The following is a 27,172-nucleotide window of genomic DNA, read 5'->3' on the forward strand; positions in this document are numbered from 1 at the left end:
TCTCTCTCTCTCTCTCTCTCTCTCTCTCTCAGAAATAAATAAAAAAAAACCTAAGTAATAATAAGATTTTTTTTATGAGGTTGCTTTCACTTCATATAAAAGATACTTCATTTGTCATGGCCTTACTTGAAATTTGAGGCGATATCTTTGTAAAACTAATATGAATTTTTCCCCAAAATTAGTTTTAGATAATTGTATAATTAAAATTTTGGGGGTGAGTTTAAATTTCTAGTTCTCCATCAAGAAACAGATGTTTTTTATTTATTTTATTTTTTTAGGTTTATTTATGTATTTTGAGAGAGAGAGAGAGAGAGAGAATCTCAAGCAGGCTTTGCAGTGTCGATGTAGAGCCCCGTGTGGAGTTCGAACTCAGAAACCTTAAGATCATGACCTGAGCCGAAACCAAGAGTTGGATACTTAACTGACTGAGCCACCCAGGCGCCCCAAGAAACTGATGTTTTTAAAAGAACATATAGCATAAAGTATTAGGTGATTTAAAATGGAGAGGATCTTTGAGTATAATATATTTTAGGAACAATGTCTTATCCCAAATAGTTATGGGGAGAGCATAAATAATTTTGAACGTATATTGTTCTGTCTTTTAGATATCATTTGCTATTTCCGAAGCTAAAGAGAAATGGAAAAGTGAGCTTGAAAATACGCACAAAAATGGAATACCTAAGAAGGAACTGGAGGAGAAGATTCATTCTCTTCAGAGAGAGCTTGAGTTAAAGAATGAGGAAGTCCCTGTGGTTGTCAGGGCTGAGTTGGCAAAGGCCTGGAGTGAGTGGAACAAAGAAAAGCAAGAAGAAATCCACAGAATTCAAGAACAAAATGAGGAAGATTACCGGCAATTTTTAGATGATCATCGAAATAAAATTAATGAGGTGCTTGCGGCAGCTAAAGAAGACTTTGTGAAACAAAAAACTGAACTGCTTCTTCAGAAGGAGACAGAATTGCAAGCATGTCTAGACCAGAGTCGTAGGGAATGGGCTACGCAGGAAACCAGGCGGATCCAACTGGAAATCTATCAGTATGAGGAAGACATCCTGACTGTACTCGAATTTCTCTTAAAGGACACCCAACAGGAGCACGTCGGTGCTTCAGAAAACAAGCAACTTTTGGAACTCATGTCAACTTGTTCTTCAAAATGGGTGTCTGCTCAATATTTTGAAAAACTAAGGGCCTGCGTACAGAAAGCATTTCAAGATCTCCTCTCCCTGGCTCTAAAAAATACTGACTCTGAATGGGAAAAGGTATGTTCTTGATAAGTGCAAACAGCTCTTAATGAGCATCAGAGGTGCTTATAGCAATTGCATGTGGTTATTTTTCCCTTTCTTCATTTTACAGTCTAATAGACATAAAACTTGTGTTTTTACCAGTGGCTTAACAGCTTTTTGTAGGAAATCCAAAGGATTTCATTTCTTTTTGCCAAAAAAGCTTTGCTTCTTCATAGTGCCACAAATATGAGGCAGAGCTTTCAGGCTCTAGACGTCTTTTTCCTTAAAAATATATGCTGTTCTTTGTAAGGGCCTGAGCTTTGAGAAACTGAATAACTCTCATTCCTAATTTTGTTTTTTGGGCATGACCACTTCAAGAAATATGCATTGTATTAAACTAGAGTTTCTTAAGAGCTTCTACAGAGTTTGGAAGCATGTTTCTTGTCCTCAAGGAATTTATGTCACAAAGGCAAAAAAATGCCAACCAAGTACAAAAACTACGGATGTAGAAACAAGCAATCAGGGGTGTGGCTCACTCACACAATACTCTGAAGTCATTTTTGTTCATGTACTGTCTGTGTGCATGTAGAATGAATGAATTGTATTCTTTTACTTGTCTAAGTAGTTTCTGACACCAGCTTTTAGTTTCTGTGGAAGATCTGATAGAACCAAAGTCTTCCTATCTTATGATTAAAGAAATGAGGTATGTATGAAAAATCCAGAATGATACCATGTGATCAGCCAATTTCAACATTTGGAATTAGAGGTAGAAAACATTGCCAATATTATAAGGTTTGTCTGATTGAAGAGACATGGGAGTTAAGTTTCATTAAGATATCATGACTAAAGATTTTCAAGGCCACGATTAAACATTTGGTATTAATACTTACTGAAAAGTATTATAAGCTGGGAAAAAAAAAAGTCTGAGTTCCAATCTCACACTTGAGGGTAACTAGTCTGCTACCTGTGTACCTCATATATTATAGTTGCTTAACTGAAAGAGAAGGTATAAATCCGTGGCCTGTCTAATTCCTTGGGTTTCATAGGATATGAATGACACAGCTTGGCCTTCCTGCATCCTACATTTGAGATAGTACAGAATTTCAGAGCCATAGGTTACCCAAAAGATCAGTCTACCCCACCCCAGTCCCCCCAGATGATACTATTATTCTTGATTTCACAAAGGTGTTTACTAGTTAAGAGTTGCTTTTAGTGTAGAAATAACTGGGCAAGATGACTTCCATGAATAATGCTTATAATGCTTTATTGAAAAATTTTGGAAAGAATAATTAAGAATTCCCTGTAGCAAATTTTAAGCACGAACAATGGTGGGAAAATCATGTTACATGCTTTCAAGTTTGCTCTCCTGAAAAGACAATCTCTGCTATAAAAATCAGGAAAACGATAGCTTTCTTCTACTATTAGTATAGGATCAATCCTGGGGTCTCTGTTAGAGGATTTATGATTGTACAAACAGTGGTAAGGTCATCTATATGACTTACTGTAGCTCACATATCTGTGGGGACAGAGAGTCACATATTTTGGCTAAGAGCGTAGACTTTTGCAGCTTTTTGTTGGGTGGGTGCAGAGTCTATTCCTGGGGAAAGGATGCCTTTGAGATGCCTACTCTGGCATGTGTTGCAGAAGAATTCTTGATCTTCTGCTGTTTGAGAGCTAACTCAGCTCAGGACCTTGAGGTAAAGCAATGATTTTAAGCAATGGTTATAAGTTTGCAATATAGGTGTCATAAATATGAAGAGCTCTGAATTATAATTGGTTAAATTTGTTGTTTTTAGAACTGTTTATGAAAATTAAAACAGGAACAAATGATCGGTATCTATAAAACAAGTCCTCATTGAAATAACTAAGATGATCAAAAGTTTTTTCAAAATGGAGATGATCAAGAATTAAAACTGTATTTCCAAGAAAATGCCTTATCAGAATATGTTGATATAATAGGTCATAATGGAAAAGAGAAAACAGAAGTAGCAATTGGAATAGAATTTCCAAGCAAATTTAAGGATGTGTGTTCTCTCTTTTCTTACCGTCAAAGTCAAGTTAAAGCTAAGACCAGAAGGTTGCTGCTCCTGCGTTTTCTGTCATCTTGGCTCCTTCTCCAGTTTTGAGCAAAACTGGAAACACTATCTACCTTAGGGTTCAACTTTCATTATTCCTTCTGGCCTCAGCCCCCATAGCCTCTTGCCATTTGCATTTTCTCTGTAACTGCTCATCTCTGCTTCTGTCGCATATCGTAGGTAGGTTTCCTAATAGCCAGTTAAATAAGTTTCTTATAATCAAAATCAAGGCTTGTAGAATCAAGCATATATGGTGTGTTTTAGGTAATTAAATAGGGCAGCTTACTCAAGATCACCTCTTCTGTTCCTTTGGGATTTAGTAGGTATCCAAAAAGTGAAAACATTGCCTTAAAGTCTCCTCATTAATGAATTTAGTAACTACCATAACAGATTAGAACACAGAAAGTGTCCAATAGATGTTAGAGGAGAAATAGTCCTGTGTAAGATGTATACGTTAACTTTGGAATTCAACTGAACTTATAAAATGACAGTATTTATTAAAGTATTAAGAAATGTAACCTACTATGTAAATGATTTTGTTTGTTTTTTACTGCTGTTACTTTCAATTCATGGAAGACCAGTGGTTGGTATTACAGTTCCTAATGAATTTGACCTCTGCTGCAGTGAAAGAGTTCTGAATATTCAGGAACAATTCTGAATGCACATAGTATGTCCTGTGATTTGGTCACATAAACTATTAAAATATCTTAAACTCACACATATGTGTGCAAAAATCTGTATCTCCTATCTGTCTCCTAATCAGCCCACTAGTCCTCTGTCAGATAATGGTCTAATTTGAAAATTATGGCCACAGGAGACGAGTTCATAGTAATGACAGTATTCATGTAACACCCTCAGAAAAATACTGGTGATGTGTTTTCAGATAGTGTTCCTTTTTGTATTGTTAATATTAGCATTCTAAACAGAGACTTGCTTAAAGATTTTTACATGAGAATTGCTTAAAGATTTTTACATGGCATTAACCATGAAGATAATCTCTTTCAGAAAAATTTGGCCAGGATCTCTAAGGATTCTACCACAGAGGTCACTGGCAGAGGAGACCCTGGAGTGCCGGCCGTCCTTCCTGCACCTACTTTTGGACACTGTGCTCGGTCCTTGGCCTCGCAAGAAACAGAAGTAGAAGCTGGTAATGGGATTTTATTCCTACTGGTCTTCGTAACATTCACAATCACAGTTCCAGAGGGGTGATTTGAGGGTAAAAGGAAATCAAAGATGTGTACAGCTTTTTTGAGCGAACAGGTGGGTGGTATCACTCCTACCTAATCTGTGTCTTTTCCCTAGACTTAATTTTGCATTTGGGAGGCAAGGCCGTTTTAGACCCTTTTAATTCTATCTTTTCATGGTCTTCCTTCCTTTTCTAAGTAGTTCTTATTATAAGGAGAATAATGAGAATTTTAATGTAACAGTCATGTTTTTATTCTCTGGCTTTATTGAGACATTACGGGTTTCACATAAAAGAATTGCCAAATAACTGGGACCTTTTCATTCCAATTATTGAAGTTTATTTCAACCTTTGTAAAATGGAAATCTTTCTGAAGAGGGGTTTTCTGATTTCTTTGTGAGTTTCTTGAGAGCAGGACCAGTGTTTTATCTCTTCCTCTCCAACACGTGGGAGAGTGAATGGCACATAGTTTGTGTTTCTTGAATATTTGGTAAATTAAGGGTTTAACGTTTCCATGATGACCTAGAGTTGTTTTTATGAGAAAGAATCACTGTATTGTACCGTAGCCACCTGACATATCCAGAGCTCACCAAGGAATACTGATTGGGCATATGTTGCCTGGCCATTGAGAATTCTGAGTCGGGAACTGACATATCCTTTATTCGTTCCACTCCTTTTTAAAATATTGAGATCTTGCAGCCTGCTCCTTCCCTCCACATACAAACACACACCCACTCCTTCTGTTTCTTAGTTCTTAGAAAAGAACTAAGAATTGCCAGAACAACTCATATGTACTAGGTCAATTACCTTAGTTTCCACAGTTTTTAATTTAGTAGGTAATCTTAGCAGAATCTTGGAGGACTTCTGCCTTTCCTAAGAAGTCAGTTGACAATTCTTTTCCTCATTGTCCATAGACCCTTTTTTCCTTTCTAGATTCTAGGTGGTTGAAAACATCTTATTGTTAATTAGGTGTATGGGAATACTACCTTAACTTGTGATTTGTATTTTGTTTCTTTTTAGTGTGATTGTAGGTCTGTTGTTATATTCAGAATAACCAGAGAATTTTTAAAAATTTTATAAAATGGGTAGAAACCAGTTTTAGATATTATTCGGCTTTGGGAAGTCCCATCAATGTGACAGAAATTAATTTTTACTTCAGACAAATCAGACTACAAAAGGATTTTTCTTTCTTCTTTTTTTTCCCCCTAAAAACAAAACACATTAACAGATTCATTAGAGAGGACTACCACCATTGTTAACTGTTATAGCCGCTTATCATTTTTCTAAGTAAGTTAAATATTATCAAATTCTTGATACATGCAAAGAAAATATGTGATGTGCATACAAGTTATGAAGGCTAGCAACCAGGAACCCACTGTTTGACTTAAAAGCTAGAATTTCACCAGTACCGTTGAAGACCCTTGTGTATTTGACCCCAATCCCATCCCTGTAACTTCATTACAAGCCAAGGTAACAAATATTCTAATTTTTAAAAACTATTCTCTTGCTTTTCTTTATGTTTTGACCAAATATAAGTATCCTGTAAAAGCTGCTTGCTATCTTGTCTTTTAACATTATAAAAATGGCTTACTATTTATTGTAGTCTTTGTAACTTGCTTTTTTCCCACTTAATATCAAGCTTCTGAGATTTGTCTGTTAATACATGTAGCTCTAGTTCATTCATATTTCTGTGTAGTATTCCATTCTGCGAGTATACCATAATTTATTCTGCTGTCAGTGGTCATTTGCCTGGTTTCTAGTTTTACAACAATATCTTAAATGAAAAATATAATTGCCTTGTATGTAGTGATGTGATGCTTTATGAATTCTTTGATGCTTCTGGACATAAATGGCACTATTTAAATGAAACTAAGGTCAGGAAAGAGCTAAGAATACTATTGCTGGACCAATGATCTTACATCAACATTTTGGGTATTGGCTCTTGACCCTGTACCAGTTTGTGTTCCTACTTAATTATATCAATTACATTAATAGTAATGTATTTTTGTATTATTTTTGTGTAGCATTTCATTTAAACAATTCTATATATTACTAATAGCAACAGCTGTTATTTACTGCATTGCCAATCTATGCCAGGTACTGTGCCACAACATTTTTATGCACGTATACATCCTGACAGTTTTATTTTTTTTAAACTTATTTTGAGAGAGTGAGAATGAGTGTGCGTGCACACACGTGAGTGCAGGAGGGGCGGAGACCGAGGTAGAGAGAGGATCCAAAGCAGGATCTACAGTGTGCAGCCCAATGCAGGTCTCCGTCTTTTGAACCATGAGATCATGACCTGAGCTGAAATCAAGAGTTGGATGCTTAACTGACTGATCCACCTGGGCGCCATGTCCTCCTGACAGTTTTACATCTTTTTTTTCATTTGAAGACAATTTAAACTTACAGAAAAGTTACAAAGTAAAAATCGTTGCCAATAACATTCATATACCCTTTACTTAGATACGTATGTTAATAATGTTTTATACTATTTTGTGCTCTTCTGTGTGTATGTATGTATGTATGTGTATGTGAACATTTCATCTTTTTCCTGAACCATCTGAAGATGTTCTATACATTGGGCCCTTTTAAGTCTTAAATTCTTAAGTGTATATTTTCAAAAAATAGAAACTTTTTATTTTATAACCTTAGTATAGCATATTTAACATTCAATGAAAATATTGTATCAATCTGTTCTTCAGGTTCTGTCTGATTTTGTCGACTGACCCAATAGTGGCTTTCATTATTTTCCCCTCTGCAGTACAAAAATCTGTCCAGGGTCCGGTATTACCCTTAGATGTCATGTCTTTTTAGTCTCAAATATTTCCACACCCTCTTTTTGACTTTTCTGACATTGACATTTTTGAAAGACCCCACGCTCCACCCCATCCCCTAGATTTTTTGGAACTTTCCTCATTTTGAGTTTTTCTGATTTCTCTTCATAATTAGATTCAGGTTTTGTTTCCTTGGCTGGTACACTGCATAGGTGATGTGTTATCACATGTGGAGGCGCCCACTGTCCATTTGTCTTTTATTGGTGAAGTTCATTTGGGTTCCCCCTCCCCTTCATAACTAATAAGCAATCTGTGTGGAGACACTTTTAAGACACTTCTAAGACCATGAAATGCCCTTTTCGTGAAAACTTTCACCTATGTTTAGCAATCATTGGTGATGCTTGTCTGACCCAGTCTTTACTGTGGTGGTTGAAAATTTATGAATTTTCTAGCTGCAGACTTCCCTCTGCTTTCACCAACTTGGCACTTGGCATGTTATAATTGTGCATCCTCCTGTTAGTTGGTATAGTTATTTGGCTTTTTGTTCCCTTACCAATCTGCCCATCAGTCCATCTCCCTACCGACCTTCCAGCTTAACCTACTTATTTATCTTTCCATCCATTCCATTATGGGTAGGACTATTGGTAGGACTCAGGAATTCCTATTTTTAAAGAATATTTTGTAATTCATTAGTATACCCAGTGTTCAAATTGTCTCATATTCAGCTAGTGGAGCCCTTTCAAACTGGCTCCAGTGTTCTTGTGACATGCCTGTGTTTTTCAGGAATTTCTCTTTGGCATTTGTCTTGTAAATACCTTGTCCCAGTACTGGAGTTAGCCATTTCTTGAAGACCCTTGGTGCCTTGTTGTGGGGAATGGTATTCAATACTAAGAACTGAGCATTATGTTTCACAGCAATTTTTAAAATAGATGGCATTATTTAATTTTACATTTTAAAAAACTAAGTCTCAGGTTATATAATATACTCCAAGGCACACTGCCAGTAAGTAAAGATTTAAACCCGGGTCTCTCTCTCTCTCAAGCATCATGTTCTTTTCAGTTACACTGTCACCGTTAGTCCTGTCACCTGGTTTCCTTCCTTCCTTCCTTCCTCCCTTCCTTCCTTCCTTTTTTTTAGCACATCTTAGTTCCTTCCTTTTTTAGTTCTTAATCTAAATTGATATAAAAGTTTGCTATCATTTAATTTTTACAGATAAGAAAAAGATCCTTGAAATTAAGGATTCATGCTGTGGACCCTGCTTCCAAGAACTTGAAAAGGCAAAGCAGGAATGTCAAGATCTGAAAAGAAAACTGGAGAAATGCTGTAGGCATCTTCAGCATTTAGAAAGGAAGCACAAAGCTGTAGTGGAAAAAATTGGAGGTTAGCATTGAAAGTAGCACTACTACTGATCTTGTAAATCTCACTGATCCTTGAAATGTTCAAACGTGACACTTTAGTTAATGTCGGCACTGATTCTCTTTGACGATTAATGTAAACTAATTTGGACCTTATTTTTACTAACCAAATAGTTATTACTGAACTACAAAGGAAAATTGGCACTCTGACTAAAAGGTCACATTCCTTTCTTCCTTTTTGGATTAAATAGATATCGAGTGCCCAGTCTGTGTCAGGCAATGTTCTAGGCTCTAGAGACACAGCAGTGAATGCATCAGACAGAACTCAGTTCTGATATAGATGTAGAAGACTCTGTTTCCTTCCTTCAAAAAGGTTATCATCAAATAAAGAGAACTAAAAGCAGATTAATAAATAATTGCAGCACTGAGCAGTTCTGGCGGTGTGTCTATGTAAACTTGGAAGAAAGGATGTTAATTAACTCTTTCTCCTATTAGAGTTAAGGAAGGCTTGACTAAGCCTTCAGAGATGAAGGCATTTGCCAAAGAGGACAGCATTCTAGGCAGAGGGGAAAGTCGGGCATGAAGACCTATGGGCATCCTTCACAGTGCTGTCAGGGAAATTGTCCGAAAGGGGTGTCTTCTCCCATCTTCTCTTGCCCTTCTGAAGATAGGAGGCTACTGGGCTTCTAAGGTTACTCCCTCTTACCTTCTGCTAGCCACTTATGTTCCTGTGCCCTATACTCTGTACATTTGAAATATTCAGATGGCCCCGCTGGTCAGGAATTTTACTGCTGGACCCTACATACAATGTTGTCACTCTGTTCTACACTTTACCCTTTCATTCTCATTTTGGCCTAACTCTTCCTCATCCTCTAGGATTCAGCTGAGAGGATGCCTTATCTGCAGAGCCCTTCTTGATTTTTTTCTAGTCTGGGTAAGATGGGCCACTTCTATGTGGCCCATAGCACTTGGCTCCTCCTCTATTTCCATTCAGTACTTAATTTTATGGTTACTTGCCTGATACCCTTTTCCAACCTGTATGTTCCTGAGTATAAGGAATATGTTGTATCTTCGTCATTGTAGTCAGGATGCCCGTTACATGTCAGATGATAATAAATGTTTACATGAATGAAGAATTTGAATGCAAGGGTCCCAAATCATTGTGTCATCCAGAAAAGATCAGATGAACAGGTTCACTTTTTTTTCTACATTTCAACTCTCATTCGCCTGGGCAGCAGTCCCTTTCTGGCCCTGCTTCCAATCTTGCCTATCCAATCCATTCCCCATCAGGCAGCAAAAGTGTCCTTTTTTTTTTTTTTTAAATTTATTTTTAAGGGGGAGAGAGAGAGCATGAACAGGGAAGGGGCAGAGAGAGAGGGGAACACAGAATCCGAAGCAGGCTCCAGGCTCCAAGCTGTCAGCACAGAGCCCAGCATAGGGCTCGAACCCATGAACCACGAGATCATGACCTAAGCGGAAGTTGGACGCTTAACCGACTGAGCCACCCAGGCACCCAAAGAATAATCTTCTAAAAAAGTAAATTGGATCACAGCACTCTCTTGTTGAAAGTCTTTCTGTGGTTTATCTGGTCCTCAGTAGGAAGTACAAACCTTTTAACATTGTTTAAGAAGCCTTTCATGATTCACCATCTGCCAGCCCCTTCACCTCATCTTGCCCCAGCCTTCTTATTCTCTCCTTGTCTCTTTTCTCTCTCTCATCTGTTTTCGTCTCCCTTTACCACAACATCTGTCTTCCCACCCTGATCACATTGCCGGGCTAACTCCTACTCATCTCTCTGCCAGTACACTGCTTCCTGAGGGAGGCTTTCCCAGCCACCCCAGACTTAGTTAGCTTTTCCTGCTAGACATGACCCATAGCTCCTATGATTTTTCGAACACTTATCATATCCTTGTAATTAATTTTTGTCTGTATTGTCCTTTGGAGGGTAGCCTTGATGGGGACAAGGATCAAGTCCTGACCCAGCACTCAGCACAGTACCTGGCAACATAGCACACTCGGTAAACACTGTTGATTAAGAGAAGCCTCCCGCTTCACTTCCGCCTACTGCTCACCAAGTCTGTTAGAGATAGATTAAGAATTACTTTGAAGGCAAGCAAGGATTTTAGGAATTTTGAGATAAAAATTTTAACAACTGTAATTCCCGTGGTAATCCTTAGGTCTTTGGTAGGGGCCAGGAGAGTAAATGAGCTCTTGTAAAATTTGATGAAAGTCAAGAATATTTCTTTTATATCGTGAAATGACAAAGGCAGCCGGGTGAGATTATTATTCATAAGTAATATTTAACACCATACATTGTGATCATAGTTCTTCTGCATAGTGCTTTTTGAGGCTGTCTTCTATAATTCACAGATTTAGAAATAATCCAAGAAGTTGGTATTTAGCTCAAAACAATAGGCCGATAAAAGGGATTGGGGGCCAGATTTTAAGTCATTTGATAGTTTGATTTCAGTTTTGTCTTAATGTAAATCTACTAGTTGATAATGTTTTTGCTACTAAGGTTGCTTCTTTTCAGTTTCTCACATTCCACTTTCCATGGTGCTGGTAGCACTTATTGAAAAGTGGTGGAGTAAGAGGGAGTGATTTAAAAACATACAAGTGATTAAAAAACATCGCTCACTAGGAGAAATAGAGTGGTTTATTACTCAGTTTACAGGGCGTGTTGAGAGAGGGTAGGAAACATGGTGTGCCGTGTTCATTTCTATTAAACGTTGGTATTGCCAGGCTTTATATAAAGTGCACTTATTATTCTATTTCTATTATCTTCAAAGTAGGTAATACTCTCTCCACTTGACATATGAAAAAATTTAAGGTTCAGAAAGTTTAAGTAATTTGCCCAAGCTCATTTAACTAGTAAGGAGCAGAGCTAAGATTTAAACCCATGTCTCTGTCACTCAGAAATTCATGTTTTGTTCTCTGTTCCACTCTGTCCACTGATGGTGGACTCCATCAGTTTCCTCTCATCCTCTTTTTGAAAGTTTAAAGATTTGAAAATCTTGCATTAACTGTGAAAGTGACACCTACTGAAGCTTGATTTTCTTTTTATTTTGTATAGAAGTGCTTGTTCAATGATCATGTATATGAGCATACGGATTGTGAAATTAGAAGACCCGGTATGTTTCTAGGGAGCTTCAGTTTAGCCGGGAAACAGAACAGATGCATATGAAGCTGTTGGAAACCTATTCCAGGGCAGTGTGTGACCCAAGCAAGATGAGGGTGATGGAATACAGATCTTAAGCACTGAGAAACCAGAATAGGGAGTGGTGGGCACTAGGATTCATCAGGGAATGAATGACATGGGGAGCAGCTGGAATTTCCACAGTGTTCTCTACAAACATTTGCTCGAGAACTTAAGGGAAAGGAAGACTGAGGAAAAGAAGATTAATTGACCACAATTAATTTTCCTTCTTAGAAGAGAATAATAAAGTTGTTGAAGAACTAATAGAAGAAAACAATGACATGAAAAGTAAATTGGAAGAGCTGAAAGCACTTTGCAAAACACCACCAAGGTAGACTTTTACTATTTAAATTTGTTTTAAACATTTATTTATTTTTGAGAGTCAGAGCTTAGCAGGGAATGGGCAGTGAAGGAGGGAGACACAGAATCCAAAGCAGGCTCCAGGCCCTGAGCTGTCTACACAGAGCCCGACCTAGGGACAAACCTTGAGATCATGACCTGGGCCAACGTTGGATGGTCAACTGACTGAGCCACCCAGGTGCCCCAGACTTCTACTGTTTTAAAGAAATTGTTTCTTTCTAAGTATTTTTAATTTTTTATATCGATTATATTAATAATATACCAGGAATATAAAACTTGTCTTGTTATACAGCAAGAAATATAAAAAAAGAAAATCTTCCAAAATCCTATTCTCAGCAGATACCCTTTGTTAACCTCTTGTTTTATGTCATTTAAGCCCTTTTGTACATCCATATGCATGTTTTAAAAATAGAGATTATTATGAAAGCTATTTTGTAACCTTTTATTAACCTAATGTTCTAAGATAAACATTTCCATATGTCATAAAATATTCTCCCATAACGTGCTTTTCAATTGCCACATATATTTTCATCCTGTGGATTTATCATGATTTATTTAAGTGACCATAACATTTGTTTCCATTTTTCTTCTATGTTAAATAAATGTATGGTAGAGACCTCATATGATTTTTTTTTTTTTTTTTTTTTTTTTTTTTAGCACATCTTAGTTGGATGTTATTGGAATATATAGATAGATATTTTTGCTTACGGTCTCTGTTTGCAATATTTGGTTCATTTTTAGGTCATTGTCAGAAGGGGCTATTGAAAATGCTTGCCTGCTGTGCAATGGCAAGGCCTTGGAAGAACTTCGTGGACAGTACATTAAAGCTGTAAAGAAAATTAAGCGTAAGTCCCTGAGGGGAGCTACAGGATTTTAAGATTGTCTAAACCTTTTTTTTTCTTACTAGCACTAGTAATTTGGGGGAATTTACAAACTATTTTGTTCTGAGGTCTTATCTGCTTTTAGAAGAGATGAGTGACACCTTTTCTAAATTAGGCAGGAAAGGGTAATTCTTGCCCAATATCTTTTGGAAGGGACGTGAGGGCAGACGTATTTTATATTATTAATTATTCTATTTCTGTTTTGGGCACTGATATCAAACTGAAAATTACATAATCTTAAAACTTAAATAACTAAACAAAATGTCATGTGAGTTTTAAATTAGCAAGTATTACTTTCTACCATAAACTCAAACTATATTGTACAATCCCAGTTTTATTTTTGTTGTTGTTGTTATTATTATTATCATTATTATTATTTTAATTTATATTCAAGCTAGTTAACATATAGTGTAATCTTGGCTCCAGGAGTAAAACCTAGTGATTGATCTCTTAAAACTGACACCCAGTGCTCATCCCAAAAAGTGCCCTCCTTAATGCCCATCATCCATTTAACCCACCCCCACCCTGTCTTCTCCCCACTCCAGCAACCCTCAGTTTGTTCTCTGTAGTTAAGAATCTTAGGGTTTGCCTCCCTCTGTTTTTTATCTTTCTTTTCCTTCCCTTCCCCTATATTCATTTGTTGAGTTTCTCAAATTCCACATAGGAGTGAGATCATATGATATCCATCTTTCTAAAGACCATAGAAAATAGATCTAGTTAGGCATGGTTCTGTTGTTTGTCATTATTTTGATAGTGGATAAAATCATACATATAAATCTTTTCATCGAGTCCTTTGCAGTAGGAGGCGATGCAGCATACCTGGCAGAGCACTTCTCTCGTTTAGGTTTTCTCAGTGGAATACCTTCTGTTTTTTAATTACAAACAATACTGTGTAGATTGTATATATGTATGTCCCAGAACAGTAACTGGCATTGATACAGGAGAACTGTATGTTCACCTCTTAAAATTTCATTTATTTTTAACAAAATGAGTGGCAAGTATCTTAAGTTCCAAATATAAGGATAGATCATCAGAATCATGTGTAGATGTTTTGCAAAGCCCACTTAGTATCAGTGAAGAGAATTTGCTTCTCCATTGTTGCTGGTGCCAACAGAGGCCATATTACTGCAAATACAAACAAAGCAACTTTTTGTTAACAGTTGCATCAATTGGGAAGTGAAATTTTAAGCATTTTTTCATACTTATGTGCTAACTTGTGTGTATATATTTGTTTAACATTTTAGACATTGGTTAGACATTGTGTTGGCATGTATTCCATTTTAATTTGTCCCACTTCAAATAATGAAAAATAGTGTTCCAGTTGATATTTTTTGCATAGAACATCTAATCTTCAGGAAAGGCTTAATGCTATTGAGGGAGATTCCTCTATGAATTGAACCTTTAATATAGGAGAGATGGTGATATTCTAGGGGTAGGACATAGCCCTAGTTTTAGTAAAAGAAAAAAATGCTAACTTTAATGTTAACTTTAATGGTAGTCTCAATGTAAGATAAAAAGAAAACTTGAAAGCAGTGAATTCTTTCTAAATGTAAATTTCAGAAGGCAACATAAGTCTCATTCTTCTCCCTGGCGTTTTGTACATATCTCTTATGGATTGTAGTATTACATGTACTTAGTTACTCTTAAGTGCTGCCTAAAGAATTGAATAATATTGAAACATGGATTTTTCAGAGCATAAGTAATAGAAATCTGAGTCTCCCTGGTTCATATTGCCCCCTTCTGTCTTTCTGTGTCTGGTTCTTTCTTCCTTTCTTCCTCACCCTTTCTGTATATATATTTTTTTCGTCTCTTAATCAGACACATAATACATCATTGAAATGTGTAAGTTTCTGCATCTCATATTTATTTTCTTGTCTTAGTGTTTTAGAATATGACAAAGTTTTCCTAGGGAATATGCTATTTCCTTACCATATGTGGCTTTCATCATCCTAAAAGGACTTTAGGTTATTTCTCCTCTGAGTCTCCCAAAATGGTGATCTGAAACATTCCATTTTAATGATTGTGGAAAAGTATAATGTTTAAGCTATACCTCCTGTCACTTCATCTCCCAGAAAATTGATCTGAAGTTTGCCTCTCCTGTGTTTGAAAAACTGCTAGTAAACATGCATTTTTTGGGGATTCCTGTCTCCCCACCATCTCCCTCCCCCACCTCCCCACTAGGTGATATGCTTCGTTATATTCAGGAGAGTAAGGAAAGAGCGGCGGAAATGGTAAAAGCAGAGGTATTGCGAGAACGTCAAGAAACTGCCCGAAAGATGCGCAAATATTACTTGACTTGCCTCCAGCAGATTTTGCAGGATAATGGAGAACAGGAAGGGTGAGTTCAGTCTAAACAAGCAGTGTGTCCTGAGCCTACCAGGACATCCTGTTGTCATTTTCTAAACATTTCCCTTAGCCACGAAATTCACTATTTCTGCAAGATCAGCCATTAGGGGCTAGGAGAGCCTCATCTCGGTACTACCCTAGATATTGGCAGAACTAATAGGAAAACAGAAATCCTGGGGCTAAGGAAACTCATTTTTTCCTTTAAACTATTATTAATTTAATATTCTGGAATTCCCCACAGGGCTGAGAAAAAGATTATGAATGCTGCTAGCAAACTTGCTACAATGGCAAAATTGCTGGAAACGCCTATTTCTCATAAATCCCAGAACAAAACTACACAGTCAGGTATGTCAAAATGAGTCACTTGAAGGTTTTTTTCCCCTTGTTTCTTAGAAATTTAATATTTCTCGTATGAAAAAGAGTAAGGAGTGTAAGGAGTGAGTTAATGTATAAAGTTGTGGCTGTGTTTTACTTAAAGTGAAAACTTTCAAAAAAAGAGTATAGAATTTTCAGCAGCTCAAGTAGACAAACTGAGCATATCCATCCACTTTCTTTTGTTACTTTCATTCCTAGAAATGATAGAAGCGATTTTTAAAAAATTAGTAGAAGAGAGAAAATGATAAAGATTAGAACAGAAATAAATGAGAGATTTAAAAAAAATAGTAAGAAAGATTAACAAAACCAAGAGTTGGTTTATTAAAGACATAAGAAAAATGGATAAACTTTTAGCCAGACTCATCAAGAAAAAAAGAGATAGGACTTATATAAAATTAGAAATGAAAGAGAAGTAGCAACTGACACCACAAATATACAGAGGATTGTAAAAGACTACTATGAAAAATTATATGCCAACAAATTGGACAACTTAGAAGAAAGGGATAAATTTCTAGAAACATACAATCTTTTAAGACTGAATTAGGAAGAAATAGAAAATCTGAAAAGACCAGTTCCTAGTAAAAAAATTGAATGAGTAATTGTAAACCTTCCAACAAACATAAGCCCACAACCAGATGGATTCACAAGTGAATGCTACCAAACATTAAAGAAGGATTAATGCCTGTCCTCAAATTATTCCAAAAAAATACAAGAGGAAGGAAAGCATCCAAATTCATTTCTATGAGGCCAACAATACCTTGATACCAACCCAGAAAAAGATACTATAAAAAATAGAAAACTACAGGCCAATACTCTGATGAATACAGATGTAAAAATCCTTGACAAAGTATTAGCAAACTAATCCCAACAGCACATGAAAAAGATCATTCACTATGATCAAGTGGGATTTATTCTGGGCATGCAAAGATGGTTCATTATCCACAAATCAATCTACATAATACACCACATTTACAAAATGAAGACGGCAAACCATATGATCGTCTCAACAGATGCAGAAAATATTTGACAAAATTCAACATCTGTTTATGATTAAAAAAAAAACTCCTAACAAAGTGGGTTAAGATGGATTACACCTCAACATAATATAGACCAATATGACAAACCCACAACTGACATCATACTCATTGATGAAAAAGTGAAAGCTTTTTCTCTAAGATCAGCAACAAGACAAAAGATATTTACTCTCACCACTTAATTCAACATAGTGCTGGAAGTCCTAGCCACAGCAGTCAGACAAGAAAAAGAAAGAAAAGCATCCAAATTGGTAGGGAAAAAACAAAACTCTCACTTTTTGTAGATGACATGATACAATACATAGAAGACCCTAAAGCCATCACCAAAAAATGACTAGAATTAATAAATGAGTTCAGTAATGTTGCAGGATATAAAATTAATATACAGGGGCACCCGAATGGCTCAGTTGGTTGAGCGTCCAATTTTGGCCCAGGTCATGGTCTCACTGTTCCTGAGCTTGAGCCCGACGTTGGGCTCTGTGATGACAGCTCAGAGCCTGGAGCCTCTTTTGGATTCTGTGTCTCCCTCTCTGTCTCTGCCCCGCCCCTACTTGTGCGCTTGCTCTCTCTCTCTCTCTCTCTCAAAAGTAAATAAACATTAAAAAAATTGTTTTTCATTAATATACAAAAATCTGTTGTGTTTGTATAGATTCATAAAGTATCAGAAAGAGAAATTAAGAAAATAATCCCATTATAATTGCATCAAATAGAATGAAATACCTAAAAATAAATTTAATGAAGGAGATGAAAGACCTGTACTCTAGAGACTTTAAGACATGGATGAAATTGAAAATGGCATAAAGAAATGGGAGGATATACCATGCTCATGGATTAGAAGAATTAATATTGTTAAAATGCCCATATTGCTCAAAGCAGTCTAGAGATTCAGTGCAATCCCAAAGTGTCAAAGTATTTTTTCAAAATTAAAACAAATAATCCTCAAATTTATATGGAACTACTTAAGACCCTGAATAGCAGAAGCAGTCTTAAGAAAGAAGACCAAAGCTGGATATATCACATTTCCAGACTTCCAGCTATACTACAAAGTTTTAGTAATCAGTCATTGTGGTACTGGCACAAAAGCATACATAGACCAATGAAACAGGATAGAGACTACAGAAATAAAGTCATGGTTATATGGTCAATTAACCTATTACAAATGAGGCAAGAACATGCAATAAGGAAGATACAGTCTTTCTTTTCTTTCTTTCTTTCTTATTTTTTTTTTTTTTGTAAATATTTATTTTGAGAGAGAGAGAAAGGATGAGAAAAGGGCAAAGAGAGAGAATCCCAAGCAAGCTCCATGCTGTTGGCACAGAATCCAACATGGGGCTTGATCTCACGAACTGTGAAATCATGACCTGAGCTGAAATCCAGAGTTGGATGCTTAACTGACTGAGTCAACCAGGCACCCAAGACAGCCTCTTTAATGATGGTAAAACTGCACAGCTACATGCAAAATAATGAAACTGCATTACTTTCATAAGCATTTTCTTAATACAAAAATAAAATGTATTAAATACCTAAATAAATGTAAGACTTCAAACCATAAAACTCCTAAAGGAAAACATAAACAGTAGTCTCTTGGAGATTGGCCTTACCAGCTTTTTTCTGGATGTCTTCTCAGACAAGGAAAACAAAAGCAAAAATAAGTTATTGGGACTACATCAAAACAAAAAAGTTTCTGCATAGCAAAGGAAATAACAAAACAAAAAGGCAACCTCCTGAATGATAGTGGATATTTGCAAATAAATGTCCAATAAAGGGATATCCAAAATAAATATAAAGAACTTCTACAACTCAACATCCACAATACAAATAATCCAATTAAAAATAGGCAGAAGACATGAACAGACATTTCTCCAAAGAAGACCCTCAGATAGCCAACAGACACATGAAAAGATGCTCGACATCACTCATCATCAGGGAACCACAAATCAAAACTACAATGAGAGGTTGCCTGGGGGGCTCATTTGGTTTCTGCTCTGGTCATGATCTCACGGTTTGTGACATCGAGCTCCACATCAGGTTCTGCGCTGGCAGCATGGAGCCTACTTGGGATTTTGTCTCCATCTCTCTCTCCTCCTCCCCAACTCATGCTCCCTCCATCTTAAACTAAATAGATAAACGTTAAAAAAAAAAAAAATCCTACAATGAGATATCAACTCACACCTTCAGAACGACTAAAACCAAAAACATAAACATAAGTAACAAATGTTAGCGAGGATGTAACGAAAAAGGAACCCTCTTCCACTGTTGGTGTTAATGCAAATTGGTGCAGCTTCTGTGGAAAATAGTATAGAGGTTCTTCAAAAAACTAAAAATAGACCTACCTTCCAATCTAGTAATTGCACTACTGGGTTTTTACCCCCCCCCCAACATACAAAAACACTAATTTTAAAAGGTATATGCACCCCTATGTGTATTGCAGCATTATTTACAATAGCCAAGATAACAGAACCAACTTAAGCATCCATCTAGATGAATGGACAGAGAAGACTTGATACACACACGCGCGCATGCACACACACACACAAATATTACTCAGCCATAAAAAAATAAATGTTTCCCATTTGTGACAACCTGAATGGATCTAGAGAGTATTGTGCTAAGTGAAATAAGTCAGACAGAAAGATAAATAATATATGATTTCACTTATATGTGCATTCTAAAAAGCAAAACAAACACATACACAAACAGAAATAGTCTAATAAATACAGAGAACAAACTGGTGTTTGCCAGAGGGCAAGGAGGGGGGGGTGGGTGAAACTGGTGAAGGAGTTTAAGAGATACATGCTTCCAGTTATAAAATAAGTCACAGGGATATAAAGTACAGGATAAGGAATATACTCAGTAGTATTATAATAGCTTTGTATGGGGACAGATTGTAATTACACTTATTACAGTGAGCATTGCATGTGCACAGAACTGTTGAATCACTGTGTTGCATGCCTGAAACTAACATAGTACTGCATGGCAACTGTACTTCCATTTTTTAAAATACATAAATAATTAAAAAGTAGAAAGTTAAATAATTGATAGGCTGGAAGCTCTCAGAAATCCCTGAAAGAAAGAAAACTGTATAAGCCTGAAGATTGAAACCTCAGTTCAAAACTGCCAGAAGAGGAGAGCTACAGGCAGGAGCACTATCAAAACTGTGGCACATATGAAGGCAGTATGTCGTAGAAGTAGTACACCTAGGGGCTGCCAGTGAGGCAGCAGGCTGGCACGTGTTCCAGAGCAACAGGAACCACGTGGGGTCACCCTCTTCATCATTCTTCTCTTTTCCCTTCTCCAGCCCCAGTATTGGGGTGGAGTAAGGGCAACAGGAACAAGGAGTCTCAGAACAGAGCAAGGCTCTAGATGGCTAGTTACAGCAAGGAGGAACTTGCTGAGTCCACATGCCCAAAGCACCAGCTATTGGGTCTTTCTGCCCTGCAGCTCCTTCCTTCCACTACACTCTCAACTTTTTTTTTTTTTTTAAATGTTTTATTTATTTCTAGGAGAGACAGACAGCGTGAGCAGGGGAGGGCCAGAGAGAGAGGGAGTCACAGACTGAAACAGGCTCCAGGCTCTGAGCTGGCAGTCAGCACAGAGCCCGACGCGGGGCTCGAACCCACGAACCGCGAGATCATGACCTAAGCAAAAGTCGGACGCTTAACCGACTAAGCCACCCAGGCGCCCCTACACTCTCAACTTTTTTAAACAAGCAGATGCCATACTCAGAACATCTAAAGATACGCATTCAGGGGCGCCTGGGTGGCTTAGTCGGTTGAGCGTCCAACTTTGGCTCAGGTCATGATCTCACAGATTGTGGGTTCGAGCCCTGTGTTGGGCTCTGTGCTGACAGCTTAGAGCTCAGAGCCTGGATTCTGTGTCTCCCTCACTCTCTGCCCTTCCCCCATTTATGCTCTGTCTCTCAAAAATAAATAAATGTTAAAAAAAAGTTTTTTAAAAAAGATAAGCACTCAACCAAGAATCATCAAATTATCTATAGAAAGCCAGCACCATGAAAAGATACCTAACTCAAAAGAAGACAAGGCCAAAAAAAACCCCAAAAACCAACAGAACTTATCCCTTTGGAAACAGAATTCACAGAAGAGAAAGATCTGAGAATGCTGGAAAAGTATAGTGTTTTCAAAAGGATGTAAGAGCATATTATAGAGGAAACTAACAATATGCTGAAAGGTTTCCTATTTTCAAGGAAAAGATATACTTACTGTTAACTCCAGCCATTGCTAGAAAAATACAAGTTTAAGTAGGTATATTTAGGTATATTAAAATTTAACCAATGGAGAAATGGAATATATAACTTTCAATGTAGTAGGGGAAAAACTCAGAAGAAAAGGTTTTCAATGTAACAGAATCACGAGAGGCAAAATACAACTAGAAAGCATTGATAAATGGAAAATTATTGTAGCATAAAACATTAGCAATCACCCTAAAGGTGAATAGTTTAAACTCACTTATTAAAAGGCCATAATTTTCATTTTTTAAAAACCCAGACATATGTTATCTCTATAAGAACAAAATTAAAAATCGAAAATGGAGGAGATAATAATATACCAAGCAGTGCAGTGTTGATAGTAGATAAGTTATAAGTTAAATACAGCATTAAGCAAATTATAATTCACATTGAAAGAGATTAAAGTGACAGTTGATAATGTTAAAGAACCTACAAATGGGTTCTTTCTGTTCATGATAAAGTAGCTTTAGAATATATAAAGAAAAAGCTGATGGAAATGTGTGAAAAAATTGATGAATTTCCTGTCACACTGGGAGATTTTGAACCTGTCTGTGGGAAATTGGGTTTTTGAACTTCTGGAAAGCTTGAAGCAGAGATTGTTCAAGAATTCACAAGTCTGATATTGGTAAACATTCTTCAAAAAAGCATAAAGGTTATTTGTGTAAATTTAAGAATGGTGACATGAACCTTGGGTATTAATGATTTGGGGCAACTGTGAACTGTGAACATCCCCAATAGAAGCACACTCTTTTCACACTGTAGGGACCAAGGTACACTTCTCTGAGATATGCCTCTGATTTTATGGTATGTGGCTGCTTTGCCTCTGATCAGATTTAGTATCTTAGCTAGCTTAAATCAGAAACTCTGTTTTAGCTTTTTACTGTATATGTGTGTACAGAGGTGGTATGCCTATGTAGTTGTTGGGTGTTGGGGTTTCTTCTAGCAAATTTTCTTCATCAGAACAGAATTGGAAACTTGCAGTTGGCTCCTGCAATGCTAGAATATCTGTTGCAGGATCAGATGCATTGATCTGTTGCATTGATCAGATGCATAACAATAATGTCAGATTTCAATAACAATTACCTAACTTGATTCAATGCCAATTTGTAAAAGAATATTTTTAAATGTTCAGCATTGATGTATTTTCTTTGAGAATGATGAAACTATATACATTCTTTGGAAATACATAAAAATGTGATTTTTTTCTTCCTCTTTCAATGTTAATTTTATCCTCATTTTGTTTTCCCCTAATTGTGTTCCCTTGGATGTAATAGTACTACCTCTGACTTCGGAGATGCCGACCGGAGTTGAAAAATCAAAAAGAAATGATGTGAATCAGAATACAGTGCCTCACACTGAAAGCAAATCAAACAGTGTACAAAGTATTCCCAGGCGTATGTGTGACCAAGTTCCTAAGAGAAGGGCTACTTGTAACCTACGAAGGCGGTTAGCAGATGGAGAGCACGGGGATGTAAAGCACATGGGTTCCAAAGAGTCACAGTCAGACTCTCAGTTTGGGGAAAACACTTACAAACACCTAGACATTTTGCCAAATGATGTTTCTCCTGAGTTTGTTCTGTATGAAGGTGAAAAAGACTTTGGTTTGCAGAAGAAGAAAGACCGCAGTGATACTGGCTCTGAATCACTTCAGCATTCCACTGCATACCCCTTTCTTGGATCCTTCGGAAATAAACCCTCACCTAGATACACCCCTAGTCTTTCTGAATCTGGATCCACACATACAGCTTTTCAAGGTCCTAATGAGAGACGCGGTTTAAAAGTTTATAAGTGCAATCCGCTAATGGAAAGTGGAAATGCTGCATCTGAGAAAAGTCAAAGTTTGGGTGTTTGGGAAACTCCAGTAAAGGATGGAGGGGACTTTGATGACTCCACAGGCTGGCATTCCAACAATGCTACTTTACCCTGCGACAGTCACGAAGTGTCATTTTTACATGGTATACCACAAGAAACTCTGGATTTACCAGCTGAATATGTTAATTTCAAACACTTTTCAGCAGCCAGTTGTTTGTCAGATACAGAGAAAAATGATGTGATTTGTCAACCAATGAAATGTCAGAGTGGTCACACTTCAGACCTGTCAGAAGAAATCCTGTGTTCCCAACCAGAGATCACTATGACTCTGAGCCACACACCTCATCCTAAGGTTGATCTAGTAAAGTCAGATTTCAAAAAACTGAGCAATACAGTACCATCATCAGTGTATCAGCAGCCTTCGAGAAACTTAATTGCTCCTCTGTCTAGCCAACAAGATAGTGGCTTTGATAGCCCCTTTGTCAATCTAGACTAATTGTTGTACAGTATTTAAGAAGAATCATTAATATATTGACAAGAAAACTGGAAGGGAAGACTTCATACTGAAAAATTGTGGGCTCTCTCTATTTTGAGATGTTTTAATAACATCTATCATATGAACAAGATATTCTCATAAAATTACTTGAAATATTAATGGTGCCTTAATCTTCCAAAGGCCTGATGGTGTGTGTGTAATCTGCTTCAGTATGGTGCTTTATATGTGGTTGCCAAACCATCTCTTTTTATACTTATAAATTAGCTTTCTGTGCGATGTTACATTATTTAAATAAACTTGCATATGGTCTATAGAATTGTCATGGATTCTTTTGTAATTAGAAACGTTATATTGGCATGTTTGAAATTCATCCAGAATAAAATATAAATCTTGATGATTTGTATGTACAGTCAACCAAATTTAATGTTTGTAATTAGCCATGTTTAATGGGTCTGTAGACTTACTCAACATGCTTTTCCTGGAAATAGCTACTCCAAATTTTGAATAGATTTTTCTTGTTGTTGTTTATTTCTAGGAGAGAGAGAGAGAGACAGCGTGAGCAGGGGAGGGTCAGAGAGAGCGGGAGTCACAGACTGAAAGAGGCTCCAGGCTCTGAGCTGTCAGCACAGAGCCCGACGCGGGGCCCAAACCCACGAACCATGAGATCATGACCTAAGCAAAAGTCGGACGCTTAACCAACTAAGCCACCCAGGTGCCCCTAGCTACTCCAAATTTTGATCCTTGCTTGCAGTTAGTGGAAAAGAAGTATTGCAAGATAGCCACAAAATATAATTGTGTTCTGGTTTCATTATTTAAAATATTAATCTGAATTTCTTTTTAGCTGACATTTGCATTATTTCACATCTCCTGTGATAGCCAGAGGATTTCTTTGTCTCTTACGGTCTTACAGTCTTTCATCTGAAATACTCCTTTGAAAAGATTGAAATAATTAAACATTGTCTTCTAGCAAAAAATTTCAAAGATTAAGATTTTTGTGTTCATTTATATAGTAAAGAATTGGCTAACTTATTAATGCTGTGGGCAGGAACTTGTAATTTTTTAAAAAATTATTTAAATTCAAGTTAGTTAACTTATAGTGTGGTATTGGTTTCAGGAGCAGAATCCAGTGACTCATCACTTCCATGCTCGCTTAGGCAGCACATATACTCAATGGCCATCACCCATTTAGCCCATTCCCCACCCCCACCCCCACCTTCCCTCCAGCATCCTCAGTTTGCTCTCTGTATTTAAGAGTCTCTTATGGTTTGTCTTCCTCTCTGTTTTTATCTTATTTTTCCTTCCTTTTCCCTGTGTTCATCTGTTGTGTTTCTTAAATTTCACATATGAGTGAAATCATATATTTGTCTTTTTTCTGACTGATTTCACTTAGCATAATACACCCTAGATCCATCCATGTTGTTGCAAACGACAAGGTTTTGTTATTTTTGATGGCCGAATAGTATTCGTGTGTGTGTGTGTGTGTGTACACTACATCTTTATCCATTCATCAGTAGATGGACATTTGGGCTCTTTCCATAATTTGTCTATCTTTGATAGTGCTGTTATAATCATTGGGGTGCATGTGCCCCTTTGAATCAGCATTTTTGTAACCTTTGGAAAAGTACCTAGTAGAGCAATTGATGGGTCATGGATAATTCTATTTTTAATTTTTTGAAGAATCTCCATACTGTTTTCCAGAGTAGCTGCACCAATTTGCATTCCCACCAGCAATATAAAAGAGTTCCCCTTTCTCTGCATCCTCGCCAACATCAATTTGCCCAAGTTGTTAATTTTAGCCATTTTGACAGATGTGAGGTGGTATATCATTGTGGTTTTGATTTGTATTTCTCTGATGATGGGATCTGTTGAGCGTCTTTTCATGTGTCTGTTAGCCATCTGGATGTCTTCTTTGGAAAAGTGTCTACTCATATATTTTGCCTATTTCTTCATAGTATTATTTGGTTTTTTGAGGTGTTGATTTTGATAATCAAATCCTTGTAGATTTTGGTTGCTAACCCTTTATCCAATATGTAATTTGCAAATAGCGTCTCCATTCTGTCAGTTGCCTTTTAGTTTTGTGGATTGTTTCCCTTACTGTGCAGAAGCTTTTTCTCTTGATGAGGTCCCAGTAGTTCATTTTTGTTTTGATTTCCCTTGCCTCCAGAGACACATCTAGTAGGAAGTTGACATAGCCAGGGTCAAGGAGGTTGCTGTCTGTTTTCTGCTCTAGGATTTTGAAGGTTTTCTGTCTCACATTTAGGTCTTTATCCATTTTGAATTTATTTTTGTGTATGGTGTAAAAACGTGGTCCAGTTTCTTTCTTCTGCACGTCGCTGTCCAGTTTTCCCAACACCATTTGCTGAAAAGACTTTTTTCCATTGGATATTCTTTCCTGCTTTGTCAAAGATTAGTTAGCCATACATTTTTGTGTCCATTTCTGGTTTCTTTATTCTGTTTCATTGATCTATGTGCCTGTTTTTGTGCCAATACCATACTGTCTTGATTACAGCTTTGCAATACAGCTTAAAGTTTAGAATTGTGATGGCTCCAGCTTTGGTTTTCTTTTTCAACATTACTTTGGATATTTGGGGCCTTTTCTGGTTCCATACAAATTTTAGGATTGTTTCAGTTCTGTGAAGAATTTTGGTGTTTTGTCAATAGGGATTGCATTGAATGTGTAGATGGCTTATAATGAAGCTTGTAATCCTAAACTATGCAGAAATGAATGACCGCCTAAATACTTGTGTTTCTGTATGAATTTTTTTTCCGATTCCTAGAGATGGATCTGAAAGTTTTCAGTGAATGCAAGTTGCATCTTGAAAACATTTATTATAGCTTTCCTTCATATCTCTTACCCTCAACTGTATTATGGACTGCTTGTGGGTTGATTGCTCGTTTTTGTTGTTGTTGTTGTTGTTTTGTTTTTTTAACCAGACTAAGTTCGGTAGTGATTGGATGGATGGCAAGATGTAACATCCTCCTGCTTATAACCCTCTGTAAAAGCAAGAGCCTAGGAGTGAACTTCCACAGGGCTTGGAAAACACTGTCACCTTAATTGGTGACCTGATATAGATAAGTCTAAAAATTAGTCCTGGGTTTCAGAGCTTGTGTTGACATGAGCTGGAGGAAGGAGCACACCATCTATTCAGTCTCATTGTACTCCTGGAGTCACAATGCCACTTTTCCAACAGTTGGAGTGTCCTACTCATTTGGGGAAAAATCCTTAAACCATCCATGTTTCATGTAGATTTGTTTGGTGATTGATAGTTTTAAGCTCTGGATATAATTGAACTGAAAATCTAGCTCCCTGCTCAACTACCTTTTCATCTTTGTTTTAAATCGTTGTCAGATACCTCCACCTTCAACATCAAAGTTGAAATTGGAAATCTGCTTGGTTTCTGCTGCTTTTATGATATCCTTAAACTTTTTGATGTCCATAATTTCAATAGGATGAGGTTACTTTATCTTATACCCTCTACACACAACCACCAATGAAGGTTTGCATTGATTAGTATGTAAATGAAAGGATTTCACAGCCAAGCTACCACTGTTAATTTACATTGATCTGAAGAGTAATGTCAAAATATAAAGGGAATTGGAGCCTCATAGTCTATTGACCATAGACGTCGTGGTCAAATGTATCCTACTTCATTGTGGTGGTTAATCTTTTTTATATGTTCCTGGGTTTTATTTGCTAATACTGAATTAAGGATTTTCATGTGAATGCTCACAAGGGATATTGGTCTCTAGTTTTCTTATGATATTTTTGTCTTGCTTTGGTAAAAGGGTAACATTGGCTCTCAGTGAATGAGTGGG

The 27,172-nt window shown here is 36.9% G+C and overlaps 1 protein-coding gene across 1 annotated transcript in view; it reads left to right on the forward strand.

Annotated features, from left to right (window-relative positions):
* CEP152 (centrosomal protein 152) overlaps positions 1-23,651 on the forward strand; it is a 99,750-nt gene extending 76,099 nt beyond the window's left edge. The window contains exons 20-27 of the mRNA XM_077764453.1: positions 606-1,256; positions 4,301-4,442; positions 8,468-8,635; positions 12,041-12,137; positions 12,908-13,011; positions 15,229-15,385; positions 15,635-15,738; positions 22,323-23,651. Of these exons, the coding sequence (XP_077620579.1) occupies positions 606-1,256; positions 4,301-4,442; positions 8,468-8,635; positions 12,041-12,137; positions 12,908-13,011; positions 15,229-15,385; positions 15,635-15,738; positions 22,323-23,356 (2,457 nt within the window). The 3' untranslated portion in view covers positions 23,357-23,651. The remainder of the gene's footprint in view (positions 1-605; positions 1,257-4,300; positions 4,443-8,467; positions 8,636-12,040; positions 12,138-12,907; positions 13,012-15,228; positions 15,386-15,634; positions 15,739-22,322) is intronic.
* Positions 23,652-27,172: the final 3,521 nt, after the last annotated feature.

This window comes from Crocuta crocuta, unplaced genomic scaffold (genome assembly GCF_008692635.1).
Source record: "Crocuta crocuta isolate KB4526 unplaced genomic scaffold, BGI_CrCroc_1.0 scaffold102, whole genome shotgun sequence".
In the NCBI taxonomy this organism is placed as follows: domain Eukaryota; kingdom Metazoa; phylum Chordata; class Mammalia; order Carnivora; family Hyaenidae; genus Crocuta; species Crocuta crocuta.